At 45.7% G+C, this 12846-nt stretch overlaps 1 protein-coding gene across 15 annotated transcripts in view; it reads right to left on the bottom strand.

The window, feature by feature from the left end:
* The window catches only part of PITPNM2 (phosphatidylinositol transfer protein membrane associated 2), a 213112-nt gene that overhangs the window by 27962 nt on the left and 172304 nt on the right, over positions 1 to 12846 (bottom strand). For 11 of the 15 annotated variants that reach the window (XM_035098032.3, XM_035098047.3, XM_088659388.1 and 8 more), the window contains 4 exons: positions 10139 to 10350; positions 6332 to 6507; positions 4684 to 4854; positions 2261 to 2410 (listed from right to left, as the gene is read on the bottom strand). In XM_035098032.3, coding sequence (XP_034953923.3) covers positions 2261 to 2410; positions 4684 to 4854; positions 6332 to 6507; positions 10139 to 10350 — 709 coding nt within the window. The remainder of the gene's footprint in view (positions 1 to 2260; positions 2411 to 4683; positions 4855 to 6331; positions 6508 to 10138; positions 10351 to 12846) is intronic. The other 4 variants (XM_035098045.3, XM_088659389.1, XM_035098046.3 and 1 more) reach the window with 2 other exon arrangements.

Genomic DNA, 12846 nt, shown 5'->3' with positions numbered 1-12846 from the left:
CTCCAATAATTTTCCACAAGTCAACCGCAATCTTGCAAATGCCCCTTTGATGCAAAATTTGAAAAGAAATGCAGCCAGGCAGAAAATCAGCAACAAAAGGAGACTCGATTTTGGAAGCAGAAGCCATTAGAGGCACCAAGGTCTTGAAAGCTTTCCCACACAAATGTTGAATCCTGTACATGATTGGTGTCTAAACTTAATGCTGAGCATATTTGGAAACTGAGCATATTTCAGGACATGAAAGAAGTTCCTACAAAAGGAGCTCCAGTGAGGATGAAGGGAACTTCCTTCTGCTTTTAGACCTCCACATGACCAGGAGCTGCCTAGGGAGGGGCAAATCTGCCAATTTCAATCTCTTTTCCACTTTTGAGTTCCCCACATTTCCACAGCGGTTTCTGATTTTTAAAAAGTCTTCATGCTAATTAATCTGCATTTTAGTATGAATTTCTTCTGATATAATGCATTTTTGCAATGTAATTTCTCCTAAAACAATGCATTTTGTATGCTATTTTCACAAATATATGCATATTTTGTTCCTATTTTATCCTACCGATAGCTATATTCATTTTTGCACGCATTGCTTGGCAGAGGAACTCCACACCTTGGCCCCCTAGAGTAGATACATATCGCATAACCAAGCAGTGCGATTTTACAGGGATTTTAATACCACAGGAGAGGTGTGGGGGAAGTGGAGATTGCCAGCCCCTTCCTGTGCTATAAAAGGGATGCTGGGTGACTACCACCAGAGAGCCCTTTAGGGAGTTTAAACTTCTAGGGAACGCAAAGCATGCATATCCTAAACAGCAGGGGGAACACTTGTCATCCAATTGCCTGGTGGATAAAATTTGTATATGCTAATTTATATGTACAGATGCAAATTCAGAAATAGTGACTAAAGTACCATTGCATCCTAGTAGAGAAGACAGTGCTGCTAGTTTTTTGATGGACAACTTCAAGGTTCCCTCTGCTGCTCTCCCTTCTTAGGGCTCCTTATCTTTGAGCTGGATTGGGCCGGCCGGCCCTTCAAATAGAGAACTGTCCTCTGTAAAGTAGGGCAGATGGCCACCCTAATCAGAGACATTTAACACAAAGTCATGAATTCTCAGGTGCAAGACCTAGCAGTGGAAATGAACTAGGAGTGCAGAGAGGAATCTCTTCCTTCCCCTAGCACTGCAAGCTGGATAATGAGTCAGCTAAATGCTGAGTCACTGGGATTTTCACCTTCTCCTTTTTTGCTGTTGTAGCATCACATGACCTCCCTTGCCTCTTGCAGTGGGCCACTTGGTTCTTCCTGCCCAGATAGGAAATGTCTAATCACTGTGAACATCAGTGTGCAACTTTGCACCTAACCACACACAAACCCCTCCAAAATGGACTGAGCAGCAGCATGAAAAACTGCAAACATTTGTGTTGAGCACCTTGGACAAGCTTGTCTGTGTGAGCTAGGTTGGATGCAAGCAAAGGACGTTTAAAAAAATCTCCAAGCAGAGGTGGAGGTGTGAATTGGTTCTTCTCGGCTCAGCGGGCATCACCTTGCGCACAGTGTGTACCTCCACCCCCTGCAGAATCAGGCATGCATGGCCAAGGGGAGAAAAGAGGGTTGCTTTGCTTGCTTGTCACTTATCAGAAAGGGAGGTATACCAAACAGATGGTGGTATCCACTAATGCTAAAGGTGCTGGAGGTGAACTTTTGAGCAACACAGAGTTCTTCTTCAGGTACCAGTGTCCAAAGGAAAAAAAAAGGGGGGGCAGGGAATACATTCATACCTCGGTTTAAGTACGCCTCGGTTTGAGTACTTTCAGTTTAAATAGTCCATGGACCTGTCTGGAACCTATTAATCCACTTTTCATTGCTTTCAATGGGAAAGTTCGCTTCAGGTTAAGTATGCTTCAGGTTAAGTACAGACTTCTGGAACCAATTGTCTACTTAAACCGAGGTACCACTGTATTACTCCCAATTTTAAACATAAAATTGCTACGGTACCTGTTTTTGTATTTGCCTGTTTCCTATTTTTGCTGTGTGCACCATATCTGAAAAATTCTGTGTAACATTCTGTACAGGTAGTTGTTCCTCTGAAAAGAATACTGTCCCTGCCTCTGCCAATTTTGTCCTGGGGGAATCAACCTGGCCACTAAGGCAGTAGGGAAAGCTTTCATGATCCTTGGGGGCAGGGAACCAGGTGTTTATCAAGCATCACCCACAATCCCAAGAATATATGTCACAAGACAGTATGGGGAGGGAGAAGGGCACGTTACACACACTCAGCAAATCCAGAATTTTTACTGGAAATATCTTGCCAATTCAGGATGGGAACAGGGATACTGGTTTCCATGAAGCTGTCGTGGTTCTGGAGAGCAACCAGTGGGCTGCTTTCTACGAGGAGGACAGGGTTGCTCTGGACTGTTTCAACTAGAAGCAGATGAGGAAGAAAACAAATAGGGGCAAAAAAACAACAACAAACCACAGAAAGTGTAACAACAAGAGACCTCAGAATTGATGTCAACAATAGCTCAGGACCTTCCCTAAAGGAACTCAGACACAAGAAAGAAAACCAAAGGGCTCTAGGGTAGATGTGATGGCGGTCAGGTCTGAACAGGCATTAAGAGGGTGGAGTGCTTGTGGCTTACAGCAGAGAATCAGGAAGGAGGTGCTGAACCACTTCTCCCTGCCAGAAATAAGAGATGTCAGCACCTTTTCACACCTGCTTGACCCAGGGCTTGCTCACATTTCTGCTTGTCCTGTGCCTAGAAAGCACACTTCCAAGCAGTGACCCACTTTTTCTCAGCATGGGTCTGAGCAGTTTTCCCCTTGTCCTGCTCCATTGCCATGGAAAACCTGCTCTTTAGCTCTAAACTGGAACAAATGTTTGGAAAACCTGATTGCTGTTTGCTTCAATTGAGCACTAAAGTGCAGTTTTCCCTGGGGAAAAGAGCAGGACAAGAGGAAGTGTGAATAAGCAGACAAAGCAAAGTCTTTTGTAGATAAAATTTGCTCAAATTTTGAGGGAGGCAGACTTCACCGTGGGGCAGGGCTGGGGAGGGAGGGTGCCAGCACTCTGTCTAGTCACATTTATGGGATCAATTTCAACCTGGCCAGGCTGCTTGGATGAGTTAAACCACCTGTCTTATCGACGCTTGCCCATCCTGGCCCACAAAAGCAAGCCAGAACGGGCTGGGCAATGGGCTCTGTGGAGTGGTGGAGTGTGAGTGGGTCTTCCTGGAACCCCTTAAAGAGGTGGTTATTAAACTGCTTCTTAAAAAACCATGTTTGGAACTGGCCACCATGGCCAATTATCACCAAGTCTCAAATATTCTATTCCTGGGCGAGGTGATTGAGTGGGTGGTCAAGGGGCATGACGCGAGCTATTTAAACTGCCCGCGGCCGAGGACTCGCCCCTGTTTTCTCCCTGCTTGGTCAGTTCTCCCGCCCTCCGGCCCTTAGGTTAGGCTCTTTCTTTATTGACTTGCTATGGACCTCAGTTGGTTGCCTTGGTTGTCCAAGGGGCCTGGTAGGAATTTTTCCCCACTTGGCAAATTGGCATCGACCATTTGGTTTTTCACCTACTTTGTAGCAAATCATCCCAACTTTGTAAGGTTAGGTGGTTAGGCAATGGAGTATTAGGTTGAAGGTGAGGGGAGGTAGTGGCCATCACCTACCCCTCCTATTTCAAGGGTATTCCGTAAAAGGAATCCAGGGGGCGTGGTCTATGCCCGAAGCCCCAGACGGGGGGGGGGCGCTAGGGACTTAGCAGGTGACCCTGGGGGAGTTCCTAGTTGATGTGCATCAGCAGGGCTCCCCCTACTGGTGGTTAATCCTTCCAAGACTCCTGCAGACGGGCAGGAGTCAGATATAGTCGTGTGGTTTCCAATGCCTAAGCCAATACCATTCACGTTCTGTAACCACTAAAGTTGTGGCCTTTTCCGCCCATTAACCTAAAATACTGTTTCATGTTGCCAAGCAACTCTATCTTATCTCCATCTCTTCTCTTATCTCCATCTCAAAACCACAGTTCTCAGGCTACTTTGTTGAGAAGTTATCATGACTCATGTCAGCAAATAGGTTTGGGAGAGGCTTAATCTTGTAGTGAAAACACCCACACACCCTGCATGGTGGGGAGAGGGGAGGAGCTCTGAACTTTGCAAAGTGCCCCTCCCTTAGCACTGAGTCAGCAAAGCCAGATCACACACTTCTGGGGGTAAGAAGGCGGGTCTGCAGAATCCAGTGAGGTGGCCTAGCTGCCAGGCATACTCAACCCAGCAGCTCCAATGCGAACTCAAGCACTGCTCCTACAACCAAAATGCCTGTTGGTCTCTGTAACTGCGTGTGCCACCTTAGGCTGAGTTCTTACTGAGGTGAGAAACCAGTGCATGAGGCATACTACTTCAGACAGCAGACAAGGGTGCCCATGATTAAATGCTTTTTCAATACACTAAAATCCCCTCCAGTTGGAAAACTAGATGTTGGAGGGAAGGAAGGTCTTAGCCTAACCTTCTTCCTGACTCGCTGGCTTTCTATGTGGAGGGGTTTTCACTCATGTGCATCCACAACCTGAAGGCCGAAGCGGCTTATCACTTGTGGCTTCTGGAGTCAAAGCGGCTTATCAATGTGGCTTCTGGAGTCAAAAACCTGACTTATCAATGTGGCTTATCAATGTGGCTTCTGGAGTCAAAAACCTGACTTACCCAGGAGGGCTGAATTGCCATCCCCAAGAGGAAACCTCTGGTAGCGTGGGACATTGAAGGGTGGTAAAATGTGGAACTTCTTTTCCAGAAGAGGTTCCAAGCGTGAGGCTGAAGGGTCTGCAGGGTGGAACAGGTTATAGACTTGCTGACAGGCTGGTCTCAACTGGAAGACTGAGCAATAGAGAGGGGAAGGTGGGGTGGAAGATACAGACAAGATATTAAAGCTGGAGTCTACCATCTTACTGCTGATCTCATCACATTGACAACATTGGCTGTTTATGCAGGCATACCTCAAAGATATTGTGAGTTTGGTTCCAGATCACCGTAATAAAGTGAATATTGCAATAAAGAGAGCCACACAACTTTTTTTGGGTTTCCCAGTGTATATAAAAGTTATGATTACCCTATGCTGTAGTCTTTTAAGCCAGACTGTCGTCCCCCCCCCCCCCCGGCTGCCGGGGTGGGAAGGCAAAAAAAACCAGCTTCAGCCCTAGGCAGCTCCACTCCCATGGCCAGAAGAGGGGCAGCGGTGGCAGTGGGATTCCTTCCCCTGGAAGCAGCCAGGCTGCCTGCAACTGCACCCACATCCTCATAAGAAGAAACATCTGTGAAACGCAATAAAGCGAGGTGCAATGAAACGAGGTATGCCTGTGTTTTTGCTGGACATAGACACTTGTGATGCTGCTTACTGACACAATATTTTTCTTAATGTTGGCAATACAGAATTTTTTGCTAAGAAGTAAACAAAAACAAAGTATTATTGGTCAGCTCGACAAATCACAACATGTAAGTAATATTTAAGCCAGCTGATATTTATGTGCACAGTTTTTACTAAGCCCTGGTCATACTGTTTACTGCATACTCCTAAAGCATTATGAAGTAACTGCATAACCAACATTTCATTTATTAAATCAAACAGGTGCTTATTACAGAGGGGAAGGGCTGTATCCCGCTGGGAGAGCATCTGCTTTGCATGCAGCAGGTCCTGGATTCAATTCCAGAATCTCCAGGCAGGGCTGGGAAAGACCACTGCTTGTAAGCCCAGGAAGCCACTGCCAGTCAATGTCGACAACACTGAGCTGATGATCATGTTCCCATGAAGATGGACCTAACATTCAAATAGAATTCCCAGTGGATTCTGCTCTTATAGTGTAAGTCTGGCTTAGCAATTTGAACAAAAAGTCTATGTTCCACCAAGCAAACTCAGGGTTGGTCATCAATCTTCCTCCATCACCCCTCATTATTTATGCAAACTGCCTGCCTTAGAATAATTTTTAAGTGCCACATCTCATTTATCACCCTTTTAAAATGGAAGCACTCTGAAGAGTTGAGATGCTCAAGGGTTTGAGGTGGGTGCCATGGTGACATCATGGACACTAGCCAAAGCAGGTTTGCTGAATAGTTACACAGCTCATTATTTTTCAGAACTCAAGACACAGAGAGAAAAAGATGCTGTACATTCGGAAGTAGTTACAGCGCTTACAAAATAGCTTCACTGCTCTAAAAACCATACATTTGTCTGCTTTATAGTTTGAGTTTTCCATATTTGCTTCTTTGCTCACAAAACCTTTTAACAATTATTTTACAAGTATGTACAAATATTTTGCAAGTATTTTAAAATACCCCTTTATCCAACATGAAAACTTACTGTCAAGAGTGGGAATGACGGTTTTTCGCAATGCGAGGACCAGCCCCAAAGGAGATCCAAATAGGAAGAAGTCTGTGATCTCAAACTCAAATTTCCCAAGATTTCCTCCATCCAGCACAGTGGAACTGCTTGATGTCCTTGATCCCGCATAGTTTTTTAGAGTGCTAGAATGTAAACTGGAGAGAGCAGAAAACAGACTGTAAGCAACAGCGAAGAAAGCAAAACTACAAGACAGACAACCATGAATGCGTATCATGCTGTGGTTAATGTTGCATGCTGTTCTTAAGAGTTCTGAACGCACAGGATGATGCTCATAAGGAAACATGTTTGTTTGGACAACTGTAGATTCAGTGCTGGACTGCGGACACTTAAATTGGTGGAAAAACATTTAACACAATGTAAGAATTATTTTGTGCCAACATTATGCAAGATGCTGTACATCATGTAGGATTAGCTGTGAAGTTTGTTTCTAGCAGCAAAACAACAAAACAAAATGAAACAAGGTACCTAGGCTGCTTTAAAAACAAAAAACAAAAAAACCCATCAATCCTCTTTGCATATGTCATGAAGGGACGCATCACTGTTTGTTCATATAAACACCAGGTGTTGCAGCCATATTGGTCCCACAGAATGTAAGAGACATAAATATGATGTACTATGTGGCCCAACTAGCTTTTCCATTCATTTATAACCCTTTGAACCAGGGGTCCCCAGACTTACCGGCGTTTGGGCCGGTTCCCACCACGCTGATCGCGCGGCGGGCCGGAGGACGGGGAAGCGTGTGGCTGTGCGGGCCGGCAGGCGGGGGAGTGCACGCCGGCGCACTTCCAGGGTGGAAAAAGCGCCGAAAATCCGTTGTGCGCATGCGTATGGGCCTCCCCCGACCCGGAAGTGCACCAGAAATGACCTCTTCCGGGTCATTTGTGCATGCGCACAAAGGATTTTCGGTGCTTTTTTCCCGACCCGGAAGAGCGCAGCCACGCTGTGCGCCGTAAGAGCAGGTGGCGGCGGCGGGCGGCGGGGGTCGTCGTGGGCCGGATTGGCAGGCCAATTGGGCCGCATCCGGCCCCCGGGCCGTAGTCTGGGGACCCCTGCTTTGAACTGTACTATCTCCACTCTCCACCCCAGTCTAGACATTTTGGAGAAAAGCTGTTTTCATTTCTCCTGACATTAATGATTGGGGGGGGGGGATCATAGTAGGTTTGAAAGTTTGCAGAACATCTAAGCAGTCAGTTGGTCCAAAATAACATTACCTTTAAAAAATGTATTCTACTACTGTATATTCCTTAAGACATGTGCAGTGCAATCCCCTGCATGCTTACTTGAAAGCCATTGCCAATGTGTTTACTGGTGCTTGCTCCCAAGTAAATATGCAGAGGATTACAGCCCAAGATTCCCCCTTTTTCTCCACATGTGGTTCTCCAATGTTCTAGATTTCTCTACATTATGGAAAGCTGTGAATGGTGCTTACCTATTCCTTCCTCAAAGAAGTTGTTGGGGCACAAGTGTTAAGGGATTAATAAAGGAGAAAAGAAAAAAGAAAAGAAACAATAAGAGAGGAAAGAGAAATAGAAAGATCACAATTGGTAGGAAGGGAGTCTTGCACCTTTGCATGCTGCCTCTGTCTCACCGACCAGCTCAAAATGTATATGCATCAACTCACAGATTTATAGCACGTGTAATACAAAGCCTTGTGCAGCTCATATGATTGATTATATGTCACACTACGCATCCTGCCCACAGCCTAACAAGGTCAGGAGAGCAGATCACTCCCCTTCACATTAACAGAGTTGTAGCAGGACTTTTGGCCAAGCACTTCTGAGACTGTGACATTTCTGGGTCTCAGGCTCTCCTGCTCCCATCCACCAGGAATGCCACAAACCACTGCTGCCTTTGCCACTCTGCTGCAGGCTGCTGGACACTTGTGCTTTAATAAAGTGGCTTCCAAACTGTTCTGTCGGGTGTCCCAGAGTGCTGTGGTAGCTGATCAGGTTACTAACAATGCACAAAGCTACTGAGTTGAAAGACAACTTGCCTGCTGCCACCAATCTTCCCTTGCAATGTACAGATGCAGGAAAGCATCAGGGATATTATACAGTGCTCCTCCTTTGCACATGGGACAATTGAGAAGGCCCAGCCAGTGCACTCCATGAAAAGTGCATTTCCGTCCCCAGAGTCCCCTGTGAAATGCAGGAATTTTCTTCACTGATGCTCAAGGGATCAACACAACAGGTTCCCTAAAGGTAACAAAGTTTGAAAGAACTATTGCCTCCCAGCAGCTTCTCAAGTACGCCCTTAGTGGCCGAGCACACCTGACTTTAAAAATGCCCACTGTTTCGGGTCTCCTACTGGCTAGGTCCCAAATCTCCTAAGGGCAGGTGGGAATTTCCTCCTTTTCATGGGCCACAGCCTCTGTTCAGTGTAGTGTAAAATTCCAAACAACCAGAAGCCCCATCTGCATGATTTACAGAGCAACACGCAGAGTTAATAACCATGAAAGGGTCTGGAGGCAAAGGAGATGTAATTCCCTACTCCCTCCAAGGTTTGGAGAACTGGTGAAGACAACAAGCCTGTGATATTGTTTAGTGCCAAGAGCAATACAAACGGAAGCTGCAGAATCCACTAAATCTTTTTAATATTACCAAGAGATACTTTTTCCCTGCAGAAAATACGTGGGATAAATAAAATATATGACTTCATGGTTGGAGAGATGTGTTTTATCGGCACAGGCTGGGAACAGTCGACAACACAAATTTCATAGCAGCTATGCTTGAAAGTATTTGTGGGTGAGGCTTGTTTGCATGTTAAGCTTTTGGTGAGTGCCCCTCTCCTCCCACCAAGGTTCACATGTTCTAAAAAAAGGCTTAGCAAATACGTGGGACACAGCATCTCACAATCTCTTCATGGCTGTTCTTCTGCAACCTTGTAAGGCAGATCACAGCTACTCCCATTTCACAATTAGAGATTGAGGCTGATAGATAGAGAATTGCTCAAGACCACTCAGTATTTTTCTCTCTTTCCCTTTCCTCCCTTTTGGGGAAGAGAAACTTAGATCAGGGAAACAGTTAAACACTTGCTCTCCAAATGGGGTTGTTTTTTTTGCCGGGGGGGGGGGGTCCTCATGGGAAGTACTGAATGCTTCACCTATAAAAGGTTCCAGGTTCAATCCCCTGCATCTCCAGTCAAAAAGTTCAGATCCCTCTCAGTCTCAGACCCCAGAAAGCCAAGCTCTTCTGGTTAAATGAACCATAAAGGCAGCTTCCTGTGTCCTTATCTCATCACAGATCTCCTATGTTACATGCAGCTTGGCCCTAAAGAGGTGGGAATTTACATGCCAGATGTGGGGAACCTTTGGCCCACCAGATGTTGCTGAACCACTGGGTCAAGCTTGCCAAGCTTGCTGGGGCTGATGGGAGTTGTAGTCCAGGAATGACTGGAAGGTCAAAAGTTCCCCTATACAGTGGTACCCCGCAAGACGAAAGCATTTTGCGATGTTTTTGGTGACTCGCAAGATGAAGTTTTCTATGGCTGTGCTTCGAAAGACGATTTTGGGGGGGCATTTCCCCCCCTTCTTTTGCCACGACAAACCGCGCTTCGCAAGACGAAATTACCGCTAGACAAAGCAACTCGCGGAATGAATTAATTTCGTCTTGCGAGGCACCACTGTACCTGGTTTACATATCCACAAAAATGTACAGAAGCATCCATTTATCTGAAAATTGAAAATTACTATATAACAATACTATAAAGCACATTCTATTGGCAACAGTCCCAATGAGCCACTCTTCCCTCCCTTGGCAAACCTACCTGGAGAGGAAGGCCTGGTGCTGCTTGATGGTGTCCACTTCATAAGTCGACGAGTCGCTCCTCTTCCGCGGCAGCTGCTTCCTGGACTCCTCCCCGTTGCTGCGAGGGATGTCAATATTGCTCCGGCTGAGGTGGCGGCTGGCTTCCAGGCTGGAGCCCCCTGAGCAGTAGCTGTTGTTCACAATGATTCCAGGAGACAAGAGGTCAGTGTCCTGGAATTTGAAGGGCACAAGGCCTAGGCGTCAGAGCCCTGACAAAGGGCAATCGCGTTGACACTCCGTCGGAAAGCAAGCAGAGAAGACCCTCAGCCCAAAAACATGCCCCGTGGGCTGTCTCTGGGCTTGCCGGATGTCAGTGTTTGACCCCCCAAGCTCCTCAAACTGTTGCGAGCCAGTGACCCACCCATCAAAGTAATTAGCTTTAGTGTAATCATCATCATCAACATCATTAATACACTGTTGCTGTAAGAACAAAAGAGCCTGCTGACTCTTTTAAAAGTCATTCAAGTTGGTGCCACCACTGTTTCCTGAGGGAGTTCCATAGTTTTAACTAGGCGCTGCATGAAGAAATACTGTCCTTTATCTGTCCCGCATTTTCCAGCGTTCAGCTTCATTGGATGTTCTTGAGTTCTAGTGTTTTGACAGATCGCAATCCTTCTCTCCCCTTAGAAACCCTGCAGGCCTCATTACCAGCCCTTCTCCGTGTGTTTCACAAAATGGATGTGCAGAGGGTTGTCATATGAGAATGTGACTTTTCAGTGGTGTCCGCCCCCCCCCCAACCCCGTTTGTGGAATGCTCTCCCCAGGGAAGCACGCCTGGTGCCACCATCCATCAGTTTTTAGGCACCAGGCCTCTGGGAGATTAACTAGGCCTCCTCCACAGTGTTCATCCTTCAGTCAGATGGTGTAGGACCTGCTCTTTTCATTGTTTTGTTCAATGAGTATTTTAATAATTTTGTATTGTACAATCGTGGATTTTAGCTCTGCTTTTAACACTATTCTTCTCCATAGACTGATGTCCAAACTAGGGGCGCTTGGACTTTTGAACTCCATTTGTCGCTGGGTTTTGAATTTTCTGTCAGACCGCTCCCAGAGGGTTAGAGTGGGATCATATATGTCCACAGCCCTTAGCCTCAACACAGGCTCCCCACAGGGTTGTGTGTTGAGTCCCCTGCTGTATACCCTCTACACGTATGATTGTACAGCTATCCACTCTAGCAACAAAATCATCAAGTTTGTTGATGACACCACTGTGGTGGGGCTCATTTCTTGGGGTGGGGATGAGTCCACCTATCGAGATGAGGTGGTTGGTGTGGAGATAATAATCTGGTCCTTAATACTGCCAAGACCAAGGAACTGGTGGTGGACTATAGGAAGAAAAAGGTGGACATTCAGCCCCTGTATATTGGTGGGGACCAGGTAGAGAGGGTGGCTGTATTTAAGTTCTTGGGTGTGACCATCGAGCAGAGTATGACCTGGAGCACTAATACCACTGCTCTGGTAAAGAAGGCCCAGCAGAGAATATATTTCCTCATGCTTTTTTAAAAAAACAAGCTGAGTGAGAGACTGCTTGTGTCCTTCTACCGAGGCTCCATAGAGAACATTCTTATATACTGTATCTGTGCTTGGTTTTCCAGCTGCACAGTCATGGATAGGAAAGTGCTCCAGAAGATCATAACCACAGCCCAAAAGATTATCGGTCATCCCCTCCCATCTCTGGAAGAACTATACAGTTCCCGTTGCCTTAAAAAAGCAAATAATATTTTACAGGATTCATCTCATCCTGGATAGTCTTTTTGCACCGTTGCCTTCGGGCAAGAGATACAGAACAATTAAATCAAGAACAAATAGATTAAAAAACAGTTTTTATCCAAGAGCTATAACCATCTTAAATGCTGTAACTAAATAATATGATCTTGGGGAGTTGCGATGTGTATGTGTGTATGTATGTGTATGTTTGGCTGTAATTGTGTTGTTTTTATGGGGTGGCATTCAATTTTGTTGTACTATGATACAATGACAATAAAGTAACTATCTATCTATCTATCTATTTTGCTTTTTCTGGATTTTAACTGATTCTGTCCATTCATATTTTACCTTGTTGAGATTTTATTTTTGCACAAAGCAACTAAGAAATGTAGTAAATGATAATGATGATGATGTAATTAAGAGAGTGGGCATGATACTTCACAGTGCCCAAAGGAGCTTTCAATCTAAAATTCAACACAGGGGAAACAATAGAGGAACAAGAAGGAAGCGGAGGCAAAGGAAGAATGAGAAGGCGCAATTATTTCAGTTACACATGGTTAGTCTTAGGGTGTGAACACACCATACATGTAAAGCCCATGAATTTCCCCAAAGAATTCACAAAACTATAATTCCTAGCACTCTTAACAAACTACAGTTCCCAGGATTCTTTGGGGGCGGAGTCATGTGCTTCAAATATACAGTGTATATGCAACCTTAGTTATAGTGTGGCAGGGATAGCAAACAAGGCACCCTCCGAATGTTGTTGTGCTCCCAACTCCCATCAGGGATTTTGGAAACTGTAGTTCAACAGCATTTGGAGAGCACCACCTTGGCTACCTCTGCAGTGGAGCTTGAGGATGTGGAGGTTATGCCAAAGGCCTCATGGGAAAGACGTGTTTGGAGGAGCGGCTTTAAGAGGGGTGGCAGCAGCACAGAAGAGATTTGGGAGGCAGTTCCGGA

This window comes from Zootoca vivipara, chromosome 16 (assembly GCF_965207765.1).
Source record: "Zootoca vivipara chromosome 16, rZooViv2.hap1.1, whole genome shotgun sequence".
Classification (NCBI taxonomy): Eukaryota; Metazoa; Chordata; class Lepidosauria; order Squamata; family Lacertidae; genus Zootoca; species Zootoca vivipara.
This window is presented reverse-complemented; position numbering and strand designations above follow the sequence as displayed.